The sequence below is a fragment of the Lates calcarifer genome, unplaced genomic scaffold (genome assembly GCF_001640805.2).
Source record: "Lates calcarifer isolate ASB-BC8 unplaced genomic scaffold, TLL_Latcal_v3 _unitig_1840_quiver_1175, whole genome shotgun sequence".
NCBI classification, from domain to species: domain Eukaryota; kingdom Metazoa; phylum Chordata; class Actinopteri; family Centropomidae; genus Lates; species Lates calcarifer.
The window spans coordinates 13,691-33,592 of NW_026115793.1; the positions used below are offsets into that span (position 1 = coordinate 13,691).

General features: G+C 46.7%; 2 protein-coding genes across 13 annotated transcripts; both read right to left on the reverse strand.

Annotated features, from left to right (window-relative positions):
- Positions 1–863: 863 nt before the first annotated feature.
- LOC108890946 (butyrophilin-like protein 2) lies at positions 864–19,113 on the reverse strand. 12 transcript variants are annotated; one of them, XM_051067648.1, is made up of 9 exons: positions 18,902–19,112; positions 18,335–18,676; positions 18,149–18,247; positions 17,641–17,654; positions 10,597–10,903; positions 4,209–4,544; positions 2,627–2,953; positions 1,759–2,088; positions 864–1,303 (listed from the first exon to the last, which is right to left on the reverse strand). In XM_051067648.1, exons 1-9 carry the CDS (start codon positions 18,936–18,938, stop codon positions 1,212–1,214), a joined length of 1,884 nt encoding a protein of 627 aa, XP_050923605.1. In that variant the 5' UTR covers positions 18,939–19,112; the 3' UTR covers positions 864–1,211. The 12 variants fall into 12 exon arrangements, with proteins under 12 accessions (XP_050923605.1, XP_050923601.1, XP_050923607.1 ...); XM_051067644.1 differs by lacking the exons at positions 10,597–10,903; positions 17,641–17,654; positions 18,149–18,247; positions 18,335–18,676 and adding exons at positions 4,631–4,966; positions 5,103–5,210; positions 5,386–5,724 and having other exon boundaries at positions 18,902–19,113; XM_051067650.1 differs by lacking the exons at positions 17,641–17,654; positions 18,149–18,247 and adding an exon at positions 11,412–11,510 and having other exon boundaries at positions 10,597–10,917; positions 18,335–18,773; positions 18,902–19,113.
- On the reverse strand, positions 8,735–10,076 carry LOC127139607 (myelin-oligodendrocyte glycoprotein). Its single transcript, XM_051067654.1, has 2 exons — positions 9,725–10,076; positions 8,735–9,577 (listed from the first exon to the last, which is right to left on the reverse strand). The coding sequence occupies exons 1-2, from the start codon at positions 10,074–10,076 to the stop codon at positions 9,486–9,488; spliced, it is 444 nt and encodes a 147-aa protein (XP_050923611.1). The 3' UTR covers positions 8,735–9,485.
- Positions 19,114–19,902: the final 789 nt, after the last annotated feature.

Below are 19,902 nucleotides of genomic sequence, written 5' to 3' on the forward strand. Positions count from 1 at the left end.
ACAGGAAGGGTTGATGTGGTTTTATTGTGGCGGGGCCGAGAGCATCCTCACCTTCAGATTAAAAGCGTGGTGTAAAAACTCCTCAGCACAGGACAGGAAACGTCTGGACAACACGGTTCAAACTGCATCAAAGATCAGTGAGGACTGGAACACCAGAGGACAGAGGACTCAAATACAGGACTCTGAGACACTCACTGGGTTCAACAACATCAGTCTTTACTTTCTGAAAGGTTCAGTTCACAGGTGGGCAGTGAGAAGCAAACTGTGTACAATACAATACAATAAACTTCCACACATGTTCATTTACAACAACACAAGCTGATATTTCTCTTAGTGTTAGGCCCACACCAGGAACAACACCAGGAGACCTCACAATGAACAATCAGTGTCCCTTAGAAAAATAACCACTGTTCTATGAAATCAGTCTTTGCTTGTTCTGCTCTATTTTCTGTCTGTACTTGAGTTTCTACCACCACCCAGGGCAACAACAGCCGTCCATCCAGGCTCCCAGGAGTGAAGATGGTGAAGAAAGAGGAAACATGAAGAATGGTGAAGATGGAGAATCAACATGATGAAGATCCCCTGAAGGCTGAGGAGGAGCTGATGATGGCTGTTGTAGCTGCTTAGCTAGCACTAACTCACCGTGTTTTCCAGTAGAAATGCTGTTTAACAGGGAACTGGCAGAAAAACTCTCCACTTGCTCTTCAACTTTTTACTCGCTCGTTACCGTTACTTTTATCCGACGCTAACTGACGTTTCAGCAACTTTCCTTCACAGGAGCTAACAGCTATTTCCATCCCGAGCGAGTCTCCGTCTGTCAGAAAAAGCTCTCTCACTCTCTCCAGTTGGCCGCTAGGTGGCGCTAATGGACCAGAACAACATATTGTCATGTCCTGTCTGGTCCTTAGACTGATAATCATAGCTCAGACTCCCTGATGATACCTGCAGCACAGACACCTGACAACACCTGCTCCTAAACACTACAACAACATGTTAGAGTCCAAATCACACAGCTGATCCACATGTGACATCACTGATCAATACTGATCAATAGTGAGTCCTCAGACTGTGTGAGAGTCAGTTGGAGTGAAGAAGAAGTTGACAAAGCGTCCTCCTGTCTTCATCCATCGTCCATCAGCTCCTTCACTTCCATTTTCTCTCTGATCCAAAGTAAGATCGGATCAATAATCAAAGACTGATCAACAGACCGATCAAACTGATTGATCAGCCATCAGAGGAGTTGGATCAGTGGAGCTCCTTCTGTTCCTGATGTCGACTGTTTCATCTTTGACCTGAGTTCTCTCTGTAGAGGAGACAGAAGACAGTGAGACAGAGACAAACAACCAGAGACAAACAACCAGAGACAAACAACTAGAGAAAAACAACCAGTGACAAACAACCAGAGACAAACAACTAGAGACAAACAACCAGAGACAAACAACCAGAGACAAACAACTAGAGACAAACAACCAGAGACAAACAACCAGAGACAAACAACTAGAGACAAACAACTAGAGAAAAACAACCAGTGACAAACAACCAGAGACAAACAACTAGAGACAAACAACCAGAGACAAACAACCAGAGACAAACAACTAGAGACAAACAACCAGAGACAAACTACCAGAGACAAACAACTAGAGACAAACAACCAGAGACAAACAAACAACCAGAGACAAACAAACAACCAGAGACAAACAACCAGAGACAAACAAACAACCAAAGACAAACAACCAGAGACAAACAAACCGTTCTGACCTTTCACTTTGAGCTGCACTGTCTTCTTTCTCACTAAGTACCACTCCCTGGCGATTACTTCACAGCTGTATCTTCCTGTGTCTGTGACTTTGGGGTGTTTCAGGGTCAGACTGAGGTCTCCAGGTCTCAGCAGGTCTTCATTCATCTCTGTTCGGTCTCTGTAAACCTGGTTCTGTTCTCCAGGTCGGTCAGAGCCGTTCTCATACACATGGACCGTCCTGCCATTGTCTCTGTTGAACCACTTCACTCTGACGTCTTGAGGCAGGTCACCTGTGGTTCTGAAGGGCAGCTGGACAGACTCCAACCCCTCCTCCACCTCCACCTGTTGGACTGAGAGGACAACAAAGCACATCATCAGCTGTACAGACAGCAGCAGCAGTTTGTCCTCACTTTATTGAAGGAGGACAAAGTTGTAGAGAAAGCTGAAGGACAGAACCAGATCAGAGCAGAAGGTAACAGGGGACAGAAATCTAGAAACTAAAACCAGGTCTTCAAGCTGTTGGAGATGATCAGAGTCTTGATGGAGACACATCAGTGACATGTGTGGACATGACTCAGGTGTGTGTGAGCGGCAGCTCAGCATCCTCTTCCTGTTCACTGGTCACCTTGATGTGTGTGTTGATGTAGTTGATGTGTTGGATGAAGCTGTCCATACTGGAGCAGTGCAGTTTGCTCAAAGTGTCGTCAACACATCAGCTCCACATGTCAGCTGAGCTACAAGCTGGAATCAGCCTCTTCCTGTTGTTAACCACCTGTCATCACATGACTGAGCTCACAGGATCACACCTGAGCCGTCTCCATGACAACTCAGCTACCTCCATCAGCTGATGAACACCTCTGACCTCTGACCTGTATCTATAGCACTGACCTTTGACCTTTAGCTTCACTTGTTTCTCCATCAGGATGTGTCCGTCCCTGCTGTAGACGGTGCAGGTGTAGGTTCTTCTGTCACTGTCTGTGGGGTGTTTCAGGGTCAGACTGAGGTCTCCAGGTCTCAGCAGGTCTTTCTTCATCTCTGTTCGGTCTATGTAAAACCAGTGCTGTTCTTCAGGTCGGTCAGAGCCGTTCTCATACACATGGACCTTCAAGTTGTAACTGTTCCACCACTCCACTCTGATGTTTCCATCCAGGTGAACTGTGGTTTTGAAGGGCAGCTGGACAGACTCCACCTCTGAATCCACCTCCACCTGTTGGACTGAGAGGACAACAAAGCACATCATCAGCTGTTCAGACAGCAGCAGCAGCACTCAGCACATTGACTGACTGATTTTCTGTCTTAAAGTGAGTCAGTGTGGTAAATCCTCCTCATGGGGAAGATGACGGGTGGAGCTGCTGGTGCTGATGAAGTGGGACCTGCAGTACCTCCACCTCAACTTCCCGGGGTCTGTTAACCCGGGACACTTCAATAAGTCCAGTAAAAAGTCTATTAGACATCTGAAGGTCTGAAGTTGAAGGCAACTGGACTTGTTTGAGGTTTCTTGAAGACGTTTCACCTCTCATCCAAAAGGCTGGTGGTTCTGGGAGTCCTCAACCCACCCTGACATCATGTGAGTCGTGAGGGTCACATGTCTCAAGGTGTGAATGTGGGTTAAATCTCCTGGGTGAGGATCTCAGGACTGCGTTGTAGGTGGCTGAAAGTTGGTGTCGTAAGCCACCACCTCTGTTTAAAGACGGACGTTCCAGATGGACATAGACGGCCTCTTTTACTCCTCTCTCAGACCATCTGTCCTCTCTGTCCAAAATGTGGACCTCGTTGTCCTCAAATGAGTGTCCCTTCTCCTTAAGGTGTAGATGAACTGCTGAGTCTTGTCCTGAGGAGCTGGCTCTCCTGTGTTGTGCCGTGAGCACCAGTTTTCACAAGAGAAGAAGCCTTTTGGATGAGAGGTGAAACGTCTTCAAGAAACCTTAAACGTCCAGCTGCCTTCAGCTTTAGCACTTCAGACTACCATGACCTGGACCACTGAGAACCTACACAGACACTATCAGACATCTTTAAAGCCTCCATCAGGTTCAGTGAAGCTGCTGCTAAAACCTGATTCTTCTTTCTTGTCATCAATCATTGGTTTTGTTTTTCCTTCGATCTGATTGGAGCCGCTGGTTTTTCTGAGCTGACTGCAGCTTTGATTGTTTCACTTTTTACCTTCAGCCACTGATGCTGTGAATGGAAACTAACTCCAGTGGACACACATGTTACAGCAGCTCATTAGCTCTGACCTGTATCTACAGCACTGACCTTTGACCTCTGACCTGTATCTACAGCACTGACCTCTGACCTCTGACCTGTATCTACAGCACTGACCTTTGACCTCTGACCTGTATCTACAGCACTGACCTTTGACCTCTGACCTGTATCTACAGCACTGACCTCTGACCTGTATCTACAGCACTGACCTTTGACCTCTGACCTGTATCTACAGCACTGACCTCTGACCTGTATCTACAGCACTGACCTTTGACCCGGAGCTTCACCTCTTTCTTCATGGGAAAGTGTTTGTCCATTAAGACGGTGCAGGTGTATCTTCCTGTGTCACTGTCTGTGGGGTGTTTCAGGGTCAGACTGAAGTCTCCAGTTCTCAGCAGGTCTTCATTCATCTCTGTTCGGTCTCTGTAAAACTCGTGTTGTTGGTCTCTCTGGTCACAGCCGTTGTGATTCACGTGGATCGTTGTGGTCTTGGACTGACAGAACTTCCAGACGACTGTGACGTCCTCAGGAAGGTGAACTCTGCTTTGACACGGCAGCTGGACAGACTCCACACCCCCCTCCACCTTCACCTCCACCTGTTGGACTGAGAGGACAACAGACCGTCACACTGCAGCAGAGGTAGTAATCTATAATGACCTCTGACCTCTGACCTGTCTCTGCGGTACTGACCTGTGACCTGCAGCTGAACTACTTTCTGTATCAGGATGTGTTTGTGTCTGCGGACGGAGCAGACGTAGGTCCCTCTGTCCAGATAACTGGGGTCAGTCAGGGTCAGACTGAGGTCTCCAGTTCTCAGAGGGTTTTTCTTCATCTGCGTTCGGTTCTGGTAAAATTCATCCTGTTTGTCTGGACGGTCACGTCCATCCTGATGAACATGGACCGTCATGGGTTTAGGTTCACAGCACCTCCACTCCACTGTGGCGTCCCTCGGCAGACACGCGATGGTTGTGTAAGGAAGCAGGACAGACTCCGCCCCCTCCTCCACCTCCACCACCACCTTAGAGACTGAGAGAAACAAAGAGCTCAGGTGAACAGACAGCAGGTAAACTCATGGTGACAGGACCAGGACTGGTTTTAACACGGCACAGACTAAAACCTGCTGAGACCTGATCTGTAGAGGAGACACACACAGAAAACTTACCTCTGATGACATAGAACCAGAAATACACAGCCAGACCAACAACGACAACAGCAACCAGACCCAGAAGAACCAGGAGAACAGTGGCTTCAGTTGGGAACGTGTACGGTTCTGTGGCAAACACACACATCAACAACAGCATCTTTAGAAGAAGTGACTGATCAGTACGACTGCAACTATTGATCACTGTCATTATCAGTTCATCTGCTGATTATTAGCTGGATTCATTCATTCTGACTGATGAATCCACTTCTGTTGGACTTCCACGTTTCACTGCTACACTGACCTTTGACCTGCAGCTGAACGTTTGTCAGTCTGGGTTCCTCTCCAACTGGTCTGATGGAGCAGGTGTAGGTGCCGCTGTCAGAGAGGCGGGGTTTCCTCAGAGTGAGGCTGAGGTCTCCAGTCCTCAGAGCGTCAGTCTTCACTGATGTTCGGTCTCTGTAACGCTGGTTCTGGTCTCTAAGGATCTCACCTCTCTGGTTTCTCTGGTGGACGGTTGAAGGACTGAGATCGAAGCGGCTCCAAATCACTGTGGGACCCAGAGGAACAGAGGAGATCTGACAGGACAGCAGGACTGACTCCGCCCCCTCATACACCTCCACAGTGAAGGTATGCTGGGAAACTGAGGACACAGAGACACAAACATCAATCAGCTGAGTCCTAGTGTCCACAGGGAGAACTGCAGGTCACATGACCTCCTCAGTCTGTAGACTTGTTATAAAGAGACGACTGTTCAACACCTGGTTACTGAACTTTAGTCACTTTGGTGAGTTTCACTTTAAAACAGTAAAATAAACGAGTCAAGTTTCTGATTTTCATGTTTCTGAAGGAAGAAACTCGACAGGAAGTAAAGACTCCTGAGATTTTACTGTGAAAATGTGTAACTGTAGTTTTGTTGTATTTTATTTGCAGTGAATCGTCACAGTTTGACTCTTCAGCTTCAGTTAAAACAGCAGGAGATAATCTGAAGAGTCACACAGCTCAGAGTGAGACTCAGGGCCCACATTGCTATGGGCAATGTGAGCGACCGCCCAGGGCGCAATCTATGTGAGGGCGCACAAGGGATAGACTGATGCCAGGCCACACAACACAAACTGCTTCCAAATAAATTGTATTTCATAATTAACATAGACCCATATGCCTACACATAATTGATTGGGTTACGTGAAAAATGTAAAAAAAAAAATAAAAAAATCATCTACGTAAGTTTGTTTACGTCACGTGACTCCGGTTGATGGGTGAACGCACGGTGTTGGCAAACACAACAGATTTCGTATGATGATATAATTGATGGTTTTGCATCAAAGAAGGCGAGAAAAGTCAAGTTTTAGATTGCACTTCACACCTGTGAATGTTAATGTTAATGCCAGTTCTAAACAGGTGAAAAACCCAGGTTGAAAAATAGTTTACTGCAGGAATCTTTTTTTTATGCTCCATAGAGTTGCCTTTTTTCTTTTTGCTTTCTTCAGGGATTTCTCAAGCATGTGCAATTTATATAGTGTATTTTATTTATTGATCTTGTTTTTTCTTTGTTCTAGTTACGTTTTTGTTTTTAAGATTATATGTAATAAAATAATACAAATAATATAATTGTTGTGTTGGTGGGGGGGGGGGGGGTGTTCCCCAGGGCGCAAATCTAGCCAGGACCGCCTCTGGTGAGACTGGAACTGTCTGAGGCTGAAACTGAGTTTTTACTTTAACATCTGAGTCAGTGCTTCACATACACAACCAGATTTAAACAGAGGAGGGAGGGATGAGGACGAGGACCAGCTGCAGAGAGCGGATACAGGTTAACTGACCCTGAGGAAACTGTTCTTACCGTGCAGGAGGATCACAAACACCACCAACATCTTCATCTTCCTGGAAGAAACTCCAACAAAAGTCCCCTTCAATCAGCTTCTTACTGAACTGACTAAGGCTTCAAAAACACTGTTTTCACCATTTCTGACTTCTCCTCCTCTTCAGAGGAAACTTTAGTTTCACTTTCATTAGTTTCCGGTGACGCAGCTGTTTGACTGTAGAGTAAATGGCTGAGCAGCTTCACTCATCTTCATCCTACATTTTATAAAATGGCGGCTCTGAGCTCTCCGCTTCGGTGAGTGTACGGTACTAAAGTATCGTGTACCCACGCGGAGCTGCGGGACATTGGATTCGCTTGTCGGACCGACATTACACGGGACTTCCAGCGGTCTCACCACGTACCAGGGCACCCAGCGCGACCACCGGGCTCTCCGTGGTGTGTTGTCGGGTCGAGGAGGCGCCGCAGGCGGCGTAGAGAGCGGAGAGAGAAGCGGGGATGCAGAGCGGGCCTGCTAGCCGGGCTACGGAGGAAGCCTCACAGACCTGCACTGCCGGATCTGCCGTCCACAAAACGGAGGGACTGGAGCTGCTGATGGCGGGGAATAAACAGGGGGCCGGTGCGGGACGAGAACCACAGAAACGAGTGTTACAATGTTTACATCCCACCGAGGCTAACGTTAGCACAGCACTCTCCCGGCTCTGTGACACCAGGAGCAGCAGGGTCGTCCTGAGGGCAAACAACACACCAGACCAGGTCTGCTCAGACCTGCAGCAGGCATTCAGAACTACACCTCAAACCACCATCAGCTGTCAGACAGACTGCTTCAGGAACAAATAGTGCGATAAGAGTGTGTGTCAGTGTCTTTCTGTCTTGAGAATGTCAGATTTTTTATCTGTTTTCTTAATACTCCTTTTCTGTTTATTATCTATCTCTTACCCTTTTAGTGTTTTTAAGCACGAGTGGGAGTTGCTCCACCAATCTCGCTGTATATTGTGTGAACAATGACAATAAAGACTATTTGATTTGAAAGTGCCTGTTAACTGTCTCAGGAGGAGGGACTAACACTCAGAGCAGAGGCAGGACTGATGGAGACTATTTTCACCAGTGAATTATTGACCTTTAACCACCTGAACTCTTTATTTACCCTGTATGAGCATCAGACACAGATAACTGCTCTTTATCAGCCTTTATCAGACCTCATGGATACACTTCAGCTGGAAGAGCTCTGTCCTTTCAGAGGAAATAAGATTCTCTCTGCAACTTTTATTATTGCTCAATAAAATCCACTAAAGACAAGTTCACTCGCTCACTTCTCTTAAGGAAACCCAAGAATTTCCAGCATATTTTCTCTCAGTGAGGAACAGAAGTCAGAGCTTTATTTAAACCTGCTAAGAAATGATGTTGAGGTGTTGGAGTTGGACAGGTGTTGAAGGACTGGAACAAAGTGACTGTGGTCCTCTGCAGTGTGAACAGCTGGAATCTGCTGCTAAAGCTCAACTAAACATCTGTCTGAACCAAACATTTCCTTCCACATCTGATGCTGCTGGCAGCAACAAGACCACAGCAAAGGATCATTGTTCCTGTTGGTAACAGAAGCTGGAGGAACATGAACAAGCTGCAGGGATTTAATGCTGAAGAACAGACCTGAGGACAGTCTGACTGAACAGTCTTCAGAGGAAATCTGTGTCCAGTTGAACCTGTAGAGGAACATGTTCAATCTGTAATAACTGAAGCACAGAAACAAAGCTGAACTAAATAAAGATCTGTCTGCAGCTTCTTTATTTAGTTCAGCTGAGAGAGTCGTGTCCTGAAAACTGAGACACTCACTGGGTTCAACAACATCAGTCTTTACTTTCCAAAAGGGTTCAGTTCACAGGTGGGCAGTCAGAAGATCAGGTAAACACATGTGAGGAGGAGCAGGTAGATAACCTATCACACACCAAAAACCTTAACCTAGGACTGAGAGCTGGGTCTGACACAGTCATTAAACTCCTCACCAGGAGCTGAAACCTCCACCATTAGAGTCCAGAGAAAAAGACTCCTCTCACCTTCTCTCCTTCTCTTTGACTTCATCTCTTCTTTTAAAAGACTGAGGAGGATTTAAACTGTCCACTGTAAAATACATCTTGTTGTTTCAGAGTCAAAGTCAAAACACAGTTTGTTCCTCTAACACCAATAAATCTGATGGTGATTAAATATCACCTGTTGTGTAAACCTTTGTCTTTGATTTGAATTCAAAGTCTTCATTTATTGACCTGCTGTGGTTGTTGTTTGAACTTCAGCATCATTTCAACAGAACTAATGTGGCCTGTTGTGTAAAGTTTGTCTTGGTTCAGACTGCATGCAGCAGCAGGTTTGGAGCTCTGTGTGTCTGTACTGTAGATACTAAAGCTCCTGTTGACTGAAGCTTCCATGTTTCCTGACAATCAACATGTTTCATCTGGAACTTTCCTCTTCATCCTGTTGATGTGAACCTCTTCAACCACAGACACTTTGAAACTCCAGTGGAGATCCAACGTTTCCAGCCACGATCAAAGCGTCCTCCTGTCTTCATCCATCGTCACAGACTGATCAAAGACCGATCAAACTGATTGATCAGCCATCAGAGGAGTTGGATCAGTGGAGCAGCTTCTGTTCCTGATGTCGACTGTTTCATCTTTGACCTGAGTTCTCTCTGTAGAGGAGACAGAAGACAGTGAGACAGAGACAAACAACCAGAGACAAACAACCAGAGACAAACAACTAGAGACAAACAACAGAGACAAACAACAGAGACAAACAACCAGAGACAAACAACCAGGGACAAACAAATCATTCTGACCTTTCACTTTGAGCTGCACTGTTTTCCATCTCATGTAGTTTTCCTCCCTGTAGACTCCACATTTGTATCTTCCTGTGTCTGTGACTTTGGGGTGTTTCAGGGTCAGACTGAGGTCTCCAGTTCTCAGCAGGTCTTTCTTCATTTCTGTTCGGTCTCTGTAAACCTGGTTCTGTTCTTCAGGTCGGTCAGAGCCGTTCTTGTACACATGGACCGTCCTGCCATTGTCTCTGTTGAACCACACCACTCTGACGTCTTGAGGCAGGTCACCTGTGGTTCTGAAGGGCAGCTGGACAGACTCCACCCCCTCCTCCACCTCCACCTGTTGGACTGAGAGGACAACAAAGCACATCATCAGCTGTACAGACAGCAGCAGCAGTTTGTCCTCACTTTATTGAAGGAGGACAAAGTTGTAGAGAAAGCTGAAGGACAGAACCAGATCAGAGCAGAAGGTAACAGGGGACAGAAATCTAGAAACTAAAACCAGGTCTTCAAGCTGTTGGAGATGATCTGAGTCTTGATGGAGACACATCAGTGACATGTGTGGACATGACTCAGGTGTGTGTGAGCGGCAGCTCAGCATCCTCTTCCTGTTCACTGGTCACCTTGATGTGTGTGTTGCTGTAGTTGATGTGTTGGATGAAGCTGTCCATACTGGAGCAGTGCAGTTTGCTCAAAGTGTCGTCAACACATCAGCTCCACATGTCAGCTGAGCTACAAGCTGGAATCAGCCTCTTCCTGTTGTTAACCACCTGTCATCACATGACTGAGCTCACAGGATCACACCTGAGCCGTCTCCATGACAACTCAGCTAACTCCATCAGCTGATGAACACCTCTGACCTCTAACCTCTGACCTGTATCTACAGCACTGACCTTTGACCTGAAGCAGCACCTCCTTCTCCATCAGGATGTTTCCCTCCCTGCTGTAGACGGTGCAGGTGTAGGTGTAGCTAAGTGTGGGGTATTTCAGGGTCAGACTGAGGTCTCCAGGTCTCAGCAGGTCTTTCTTCATCTCTGTTCGGTCTATGTAAACCTGGTTCTGTTCTTCAGGTTGGTCAGAGCCGTTCTCATACACATGGACCTTCCTGTTGCATCTGTCCGTCCACTCCACTCTGACGTCTTTAAACAGGTGAACTATGGTTCTGCAGGGCAGCTGGACAGACTCCACCTCTGAATCCACCTTCAGCTTGTAGACTGAGAGGACAACAAAGCACATCATCAGCTGTACAGACAGCAGCAGCAGCACTGATGCTAACAGGACCTCACTGTCTCATCCTTCTGTGTCTCATGTTGGTGGAGAACACTCAGTATTCAGACACAACAAGCTCCAACAGTTTGTTTGAGGACCTGGAACAACCAGGTGACCTGAGCTCACCTGACGTCTGACACACCTCTGACACAAACCAGTGGAAACTAGTTTCTACCTGAAGACATGTTGGATTCTTCAGGACATTTGGAGCAGTTACCAAAGAAGGAGTCAGAAACAAAGCAGGAACAAATCAAATGAGTCAATCAGTCAGAAGTGGACTCATCAGGAGAAACATATCAGTCACTGATTAGTTCTCTGTTTGTTCCTGATGTGTTACTGACTCTCAGTTAGAGAGAGCGTCTGCCTCCACAGTCAATGAGCCACAAGAGGAAACATCTTCACCATCAGCATTATGGGTAATGTAGGAGTAGAGACATACCTGACATGAAACACTGTCGAAAATGGACCAAAAGACCCACAGCAACAAGAACCACAACCAGGAGACCCAGGAGACCTTTGGCCCAGGATGGAAATCGTTCTGTGGACGACAGGAACATAAACAACAACATGACCTCTGACCTCTGACCTGTATCTACAGGAGGTGTAGGTGTGGTTTGTTGCTGACCTTTGACCTGCAGCTGTACCTCTGACCGTCTCCGTAGTCCTCTAAAGTCTCTGACGGAGCAGGTGTAGGTGGCGCTGTCAGAGAGCTGGAGGTTTGTCAGGTTGAGGCTGAGGTCTCCAGTGTCCAGAGCGTCAGTCTTCATGGACGTTCGGCCGCTGTAACGCTGGTTCTGCTCTGTCAGTTCATCACCTTCCAGCTGACGCTGGTGGACGGTTGAAGGACTGAGGTCGGAGCGGCTCCACTCCACTGTGGGCTCCATCAGGTCAAAGGTGGGAAACTCACAGGGCAGCAGGACAAAGTGGTCCCCCTCCACCACCTCCACAGCTGAGGCATGCTGGGACACTGTGAGGACACACAGACAGAGAGGGTCCATGTCAGCAGCCTCACTTCATGTCTCATTACTCCTCCATCCTCAGCTGACCCAGAATTCAGTCTGGTCCTGTTTGGACGCTGCAGCTGATCAGGCTGCTCTGAATCCACATCAGCACAGTTTAACACCACTGACTCTTCTTCCTCTCACTGTTCACTTTTCACTGGTTTTCTGACTCTACATCCTGTTAAAGTGACTGTTAACTGTCTGAACTCCTCTCTCCTCTCATCTTTTCCTTCCATCTGTCCATCACGTCCTCAGTAGGAGGGACTAACACTCAGTGCAGAGACAGGACTGATGGACATGTGGAGACAATTTCTACACATGAGACAGAGCCTGAGTGTTTTTCAAGCTGCAGGGATTTAATGCTGAAGAACAGACCTGAGGACAGTCTGACTGAACAGTCTTCTACATCCAGGATGACTTCATACAACAAACACATGCTGCCTTTAACATGTTTGTTGGTAGAAAACATCGTCATGGATCAGTTCCAGAGGATGAAATGAAGGTTAAAGCAGAAAGACTAAAGAGCTGCTGCAGTGTTGGATCAGTCAGATCAGAGGGACCAAGGTTTTCTTACCGTGCAGGAGGATCACAAACACCACCAACATCTTCATCTTCCTGGAAAAAACTCCAACAAAGTCCCCTTCAATCAGCTTCTTACTGAACTGACTAAGGCTTCAAAACCTCCTTCAGGACTTCAGTTCACAGCCACTGCTCACTGTCCTCCTCCTGATAATCTACTGACGCTCAGAGGAAACTTTAGTTTCTCTTCCAGCTGCAGGGAAGGTTTTTATTGACGACAGGATCAGAGTTCATGTTTTACAGCTTTACACAGACAAACAGAGGTGTGGAGGTGGAGCTGACGGAGGGAGGAGGGGCGAGCAATGCTGTGACATCACACAGGTGTGAAACGGGAGGAGACGTGACAGAGACGGACGACGAACAGATGAAACTCCACATTCACTCACATTCAGTCTTTGTGATTGTCAAATCCAACAGGGTTTTCCCCTGTGGACAGAGTCAGACTGTGTCCATCACAACAGGTCTGGATCTAAACTTCATCTGAAGACCAGAGAAAACTCCACAAGGAGAAAGTCAGTGACTGTGACACAGTCTCTGAAATCCCTCTAAGAGCCATTAAAGCCTGGATCTGTTAGAACCAGTGCTTCATGATGCTCCACACTGTGACCTGCACACTCTGAAGGACCTCAGTCTTCTCAGCAAGTGGAGACGACTCTGGCCCTTCTTGTACAGGGCGTTGGTGTTGTGAGACCAGTCCAGTTTGTTGTTGATGTAAACACCCAGGTATTTGTGCTCCTCCACGATCTTAATGTCCAAACCCTGGATGTTCACCGGTGCAGTGAGAAGTGACTTCCTGCTGAAGTCGATCACCACCTCCTTCGTCTTGCTGGGGTTGATGTGCAGATTGTTCATTACACACCAGTCGACTCCCTCTGCTCCAGATCGTTCCCCTGAGACACACCCAACAATGGCTGTGTGGTCAGAGAACTTCTGGAGGTGCCAACTGTCTGTGTTGTGTCTGAAGTCTGATGTGTACAGGGTGAAGAGGAAGGGGGACAGTACTGTACCCTGCGGGGCCCCCATGCTGCAGACCACCACATCACACACAGTCTGTTGGTGAGGTAGTCGGTGGTCCAAGCAGCCAGGTTACAGTCCACTCCAGCTCCTTCCAGCTTCCCCCTGAGCAGAGATGGTTGGATGGTGTTGAATCCACTGGAGAAGTTGAAGAAGGTGACCCTCACAGTGCTCGCAGTGTTCTCCAGGTGTGAAAGGCATCTGTGCAGCAGGTAGATGACAGCGTCTTCCACACCAATGCCAGGTCTGTAGGCAAACTGCAGGGGATCCATCACATCACTCACCAGGTGTTGGAGGTGGCTCAGGACGATCCTCTCCATTGTCTTCATCAGGTGGGAGGTTAGGACTACTGGCCTGAAGTGTTCTGGCTCACTGGGATGTGCAGTCTTTGGAACTGGGACTACGCAGGATGTTTTCCAGTTTCAGCCTCCCTTCATCAGCTCACATCAGATCAGACTTTAAGGTGTTTCTAATGACTGTCTGATCTTAAACCTTATATTCCATCCTGTGCTCTGAGCTGTCAGAGTGCAGGACTCCTGTCTGTCCCCAGAGTTAAGAAGAAGTCAGCAGGCCGTAGGACCTTTTCCTATCAGGCCTCCTTCCTCTGGAACAACCTCCCTACAGACATTAGACTGTCTGACTCTGCTGAGGCCTTTAAATCCAAACCTCAAACTCATCTCTACACCTTCACTTTCAGTCAGCACCTTATTCTCATCAGGCTTCTACCTGTTACTGTTCTACCATCAGCAGGTCGGCTCAGTCTCAATGAACCAACTCAACTCAGGATTTAGTCAAATCCATGTTGTCCTGCTGATGAGATCACTGCAAACTGAAAACCACTGCATCACTCTGACTCTGTTTCCTCCCTCAACAACATCAGTCTCTCTCTCTCTCTCTCTCTCTCTCTCTCTCCATCGTTCTTTCTTGTAGGTTTTTCATCTCTCTCTCCTCTTCAGGTATTTCTGCCTCTGGAGCTGTAGAGTCTGATCTGTGATGACGTGTCTCCTGCTGCTCCTACGATCCTGCTCAGCACCTGAACATGTACCTCTTACCATCTTAGCTCTGGTTCTGCTCCAGGTTTCTGCCTCTTAGAGGAAGTTTTTTCTCTCCACTGTCGACCAGTGCTGCTCATGGTGGAACTGTTGGTTCTCTCTGTAAATAACAGACAGAGTTCAGTCTAGACCTGCTCTGTATGAACACTGTTCTGAGCTAACGTCTGAACAGATAAAAACTGAGCTTCATGTCTCATATTCAGCATCGTTTCAAAGTTACAGCTAAAACTCATGGTGACTGATCACATGTCTGTACAGGAAATAAAACATCATCATTCAGCCTCTTCTTTAAAGTGGAAACACAACAACAACACTGAGGACTTTTCTTTTTAACACACCACAAACACTTTTCCACATCACAGGAAGGGTTGATGTGGTTTTATTGTGGCGGGGCCGAGAGCATCCTCACCTTCAGAATAAAAGCGTGGTGTAAAAACTCCTCAGCACGGGACAGGAAACGTCTGGACAACACGGTTCAAACTGCATCAAAGATCAGTGAGGACTGGAACACCAGAGGACAGAGGACTCACATACACATTTTCAACTCCGATCATCTATGACAGCAGATGGAGAGCCATGGAACCACCCATCCTTTCCACTCCATTCTGTACAAAAAAGGACCAAACAGAGGTTTGGTCTCCTGAATATATTCACTTCTCCAGAAAGCCTCTTATAAAACCCTCCCCATTACACATGTATGGTCTAATGAACTGAAGCACTACACTGGAGGTGACTCACTGGACTGGGAAAAGATATGGTCCTCCTTTGTTTTTGCTTCTAAAAACCCAGACCATCAACAGATACATTTCAGTTACATCCACAGGACCTACCTCACTCCAAGGAGAAACTCTCTCATGAGACGCTCAACATCTCCAAACTGCTCCCTGTGCCCAGATGGACTCATAGGCTCTTACATGCATATGTACTGGGAATGCAAAGACGTGAAGCTTCTTTGGGTTGAGGTCTGTGCAGCTAATGTACTGGGTATAACTGTGCCATGTTCTCCCACTGTTCTACTCTTGGATGATGACACCACACTAAAGTTGACATGTTGGAAAAGACGTATCCTCTTAACGGGCATCACCGCTGCCAAAAAGATGCTTAACGTTGGAAACCGCCGCATACAGTAACTAAGCCCCAGTGGATTAACACATACACTGACATAATAAATATGGAGCTATCAGTGGCAAGAATGCACAGTGCTGGAGCTGATAGGTTTTTTGTTTTTCCTCTCAGTGTACTGTACTTGTTCTGATGTCAGTCTGTGGTACTTGTTTCCATTTCATTACAATAAAAAAGTCATTCACCAAAAAAATCAATAAATCAGTGAGGACTGGAACACCAGAGGACAGAGGACTCAAATACAGGACTCTGAGACACTCACTGGGTTCAACAACATCAGTCTTTACTTTCCAAAAGGGTTCAGTTCACAGGTGGGCAGTCAGAAGATCAGGTAAACACATGTGAGGAGGAGCAGGTAGATAACCTATCACACACCAAAAACCTTAACCTAGGACTGAGAGCTGGGTCTGACACAGTCATTAAACTCCTCACCAGGAGCTGAAACCTCCACCATTAGAGTCCAGAGAAAAAGACTCCTCTCACCTTCTCTCCTTCTCTTTGACTTCATCTCTTCTTTTAAAAGACTGAGGAGGATTTAAACTGTCCACTGTAAAATACATCTTGTTGTTTCAGAGTCAAAGTCAAAACACAGTTTGTTCCTCTAACACCAATAAATCTGATGGTGATTAAATATCACCTGTTGTGTAAACCTTTGTCTTTGATTTGAATTCAAAGTCTTCATTTATTGACCTGCTGTGGTTGTTGTTTGAACTTCAGCATCATTTCAACAGAACTAATGTGGCCTGTTGTGTAAAGTTTGTCTTGGTTCAGACTGCATGCAGCAGCAGGTTTGGAGCTCTGTGTGTCTGTACTGTAGATACTAAAGCTCCTGTTGACTGAAGCTTCCATGTTTCCTGACAATCAACATGTTTCATCTGGAACTTTCCTCTTCATCCTGTTGATGTGAACCTCTTCAACCACAGACACTTTGAAACTCCAGTGGAGATCCAACGTTTCCAGCCACGATCAAAGCGTCCTCCTGTCTTCATCCATCGTCACAGACTGATCAAAGACCGATCAAACTGATTGATCAGCCATCAGAGGAGTTGGATCAGTGGAGCTGCTTCTGTTCCTGGAACAGAAGCAGGACAAAGTTGTAGAGAAAGCTGAAGGACAGAACCAGATCAGAGCAGAAGGTAACAGGGGACAGAAATCTAGAAACTAAAACCAGGTCTTCAAGCTGTTGGAGATGATCTGAGTCTTGATGGAGACACATCAGTGACATGTGTGGACATGACTCAGGTGTGTGTGAGGCAGCTCAGCATCCTCTTCCTGTTCACTGGTCACCTTGATGTGTGTGTTGATGTAGTTGATGTGTTGGATGAAGCTGTCCATACTGGAGCAGTGCAGTTTGCTCAAAGTGTCGTCAACACATCAGCTCCACATGTCAGCTGAGCTACAAGCTGGAATCAGCCTCTTCCTGTTGTTAACCACCTGTCATCACATGACTGAGCTCACAGGATCACACCTGAGCCGTCTCCATGACAACTCAGCTACCTCCATCAGCTGATGAACACCTCTGACCTTTGACCTCTGACCTGTATCTACAGCACTGACCTTTGACCTCTGACCTGTAGCTACAGCACTGACCTTTGACCTGAAGCAGCACCTCCTTCTCCATCAGGATGTTTCCCTCCCTGCTGTAGATGGTGCAGGTGTAGGTGTCGTTGTCCCAGTTTTTGGGGTATTTCAGGGTCAGACTGAGGTCTCCAGGTCTCAGCAGGTCTTTCTTCATCTCTGTTCGGTCTCTGTAAACCTGGTCCTGTTCTTCAGGTCGGTCAGAGCCGTTCTCATACACATGGACCGTCCTGTAACTGTCCGTCCACTCCACTCTGACGTCTTTAAACAGGTGAACTATGGTTCTGCAGGGCAGCTGGACAGACTCCACCCCTGAATCCACCTCCACCTTGTAGACTGAGAGGACAACAAAGCACATCATCAGCTGTACAGACAGCAGCAGCAGCACTGATGCTAACAGGACCTCACTGTCTCATCCTTCTGTGTCTCATGTTGGTGGAGAACACTCAGTATTCAGACACAAGAAGCTCCAACAGTTTGTTTGAGGACCTGGAACAACCAGGTGACCTGAGCTCACCTGACGTCTGACACACCTCTGACACAAACCAGTGGAAACTAGTTTCTAACTGAAGACATGTTGGATTCTTCAGGACATTTGGAGCAGTTACCAAAGAAGGAGTCAGAAACAAAGCAGGAACAAATCAAATGAGTCAATCAGTCAGAAGTGGACTCATCAGGAGAAACATATCAGTCACTGATTAGTTCTCTGTTTGTTCCTGATGTGTTACTGACTCTCAGTTAGAGAGAGCGTCTGCCTCCACAGTCAACGAGCCACAAGAGGAAACATCTTCACCATCAGCATTATGGGTAATGTAGGAGTAGAGACATACCTGACATGAAACACTGTCGAAAATGGACCAAAAGACCCACAGCAACAAGAACCACAACCAGGAGACCCAGGAGACCTTTGGCCCAGGATGGAAATCGTTCTGTGGACGACAGGAACATAAACAACAACATGACCTCTGACCTCTGACCTGTATCTACAGGAGGTGTAGGTGTGGTTTGTTGCTGACCTTTGACCTGCAGCTGTACCTCTGACCGTCTCCGTAGTCCTCTAAAGTTTCTGATGGAGCAGGTGTAGGTGGCGCTGTCAGAGAGCTGGAGGTTTGTCAGGTTGAGGCTGAGGTCTCCAGTGTCCAGAGCGTCAGTCTTCATGGACGTTCGGCCGCTGTAACGCTGGTTCTGCTCTGTCAGTTCATCACCTTCCAGCTGACGCTGGTGGACGGTTGAAGGACTGAGGTCGGAGCGGCTCCACACCACTGTGGGCTCGTCCAGGTCAAAGGTGGGAAACTCACAGGGCAGCAGGACAAAGTGGTCCCCCTCCACCACCTCCACAGCTGAGGCATGCTGGGACACTGTGAGGACACACAGACAGAGAGGGTCCATCTCAGCAGCCTCACTTCATGTCTCATTACTCCTCCATCCTCAGCTGAACAGAACTGACTGTACAGTCTGTGTTTGTTGGTAGAAAACATCGTCATGGATCAGTTCCAGAGGATGAAATGAAGGTTAAAGCAGAAAGACTAAAGAGCTGCTGCAGTGTTGGATCAGTCAGATCAGAGGGACCAAGGTTTTCTTACCGTGCAGGAGGATCACAAACACCACCAACATCTTCATCTTCCTGGAAAAAACTCCAACAAAGTCCCCTTCAATCAGCTTCTTACTGAACTGACTAAGGCTTCAAAACCTCCTTCAGGACTTCAGTTCACAGCCACTGCTCACTGTCCTCCTCCTGATAATCTACTGACGCTCAGAGGAAACTTTAGTTTCTCTTTTACCTGCAGAGAAGGTTTTCGTTGCTTTAAATCTGGGGTTCAGGTTTTACGTTTCATTACTGGGGCATAAAAGTAGAACTGGAGTTTGACCTAGGCTGCACAATACTGCACAAGTCGAGTGTGTATACGAGCTGTGAAGTTTCTGTCCTAAAGTAGAAGATGAGTTCAACAGTTCTCATTACATGAATATCCAGTTCAAGTCTGAGTGATGATGCAGAAAGTTTGATGTTTTGAAAGATGAAGTTGTCATTTTCTGTAGAATATGCATCAAAATTAGTTTAACAATGTGAAATGCACCTGTTCAATAACATTTAATGATATGGGACAGGTAAATGTGAATCAGTAGAGATGCCTGTTATGACACTGAGTAGTTAATACTCAGTGAGGAGGAGTATTTAGCTCTAACCACAGTTTATTCTTCATATCCTGAAGAACTTTCTGTGGCATCACAGCAAATAAATGTTGAACTTTAGCTGAGGTCACTGCTCTTATCGCTTCACACGTTTATCTTCACCCTGCACCTTCAGTCTGACACACACACCCACAAACACAGAGAAAACGGCCAAGAAGAAATGTAAAAGTGAAGGAACGAAAAGACAAAAATAATGAGAAACCTCAGCATTAACTCCTGATGCAGTTTCCTTTTAAATGTGTAAAGTTACACAAATGTTTGAGGTTTGTGTCTCGTTGCTGTCGGCACCTTTTGCTGCTCTGCTTCATGTGACAGAGACATTTAACAGGTTAGACAGGAGGAGGCAGATGCACAAAATCAACAAAATATACTTCAAACAGGAAGTTTGTCCATA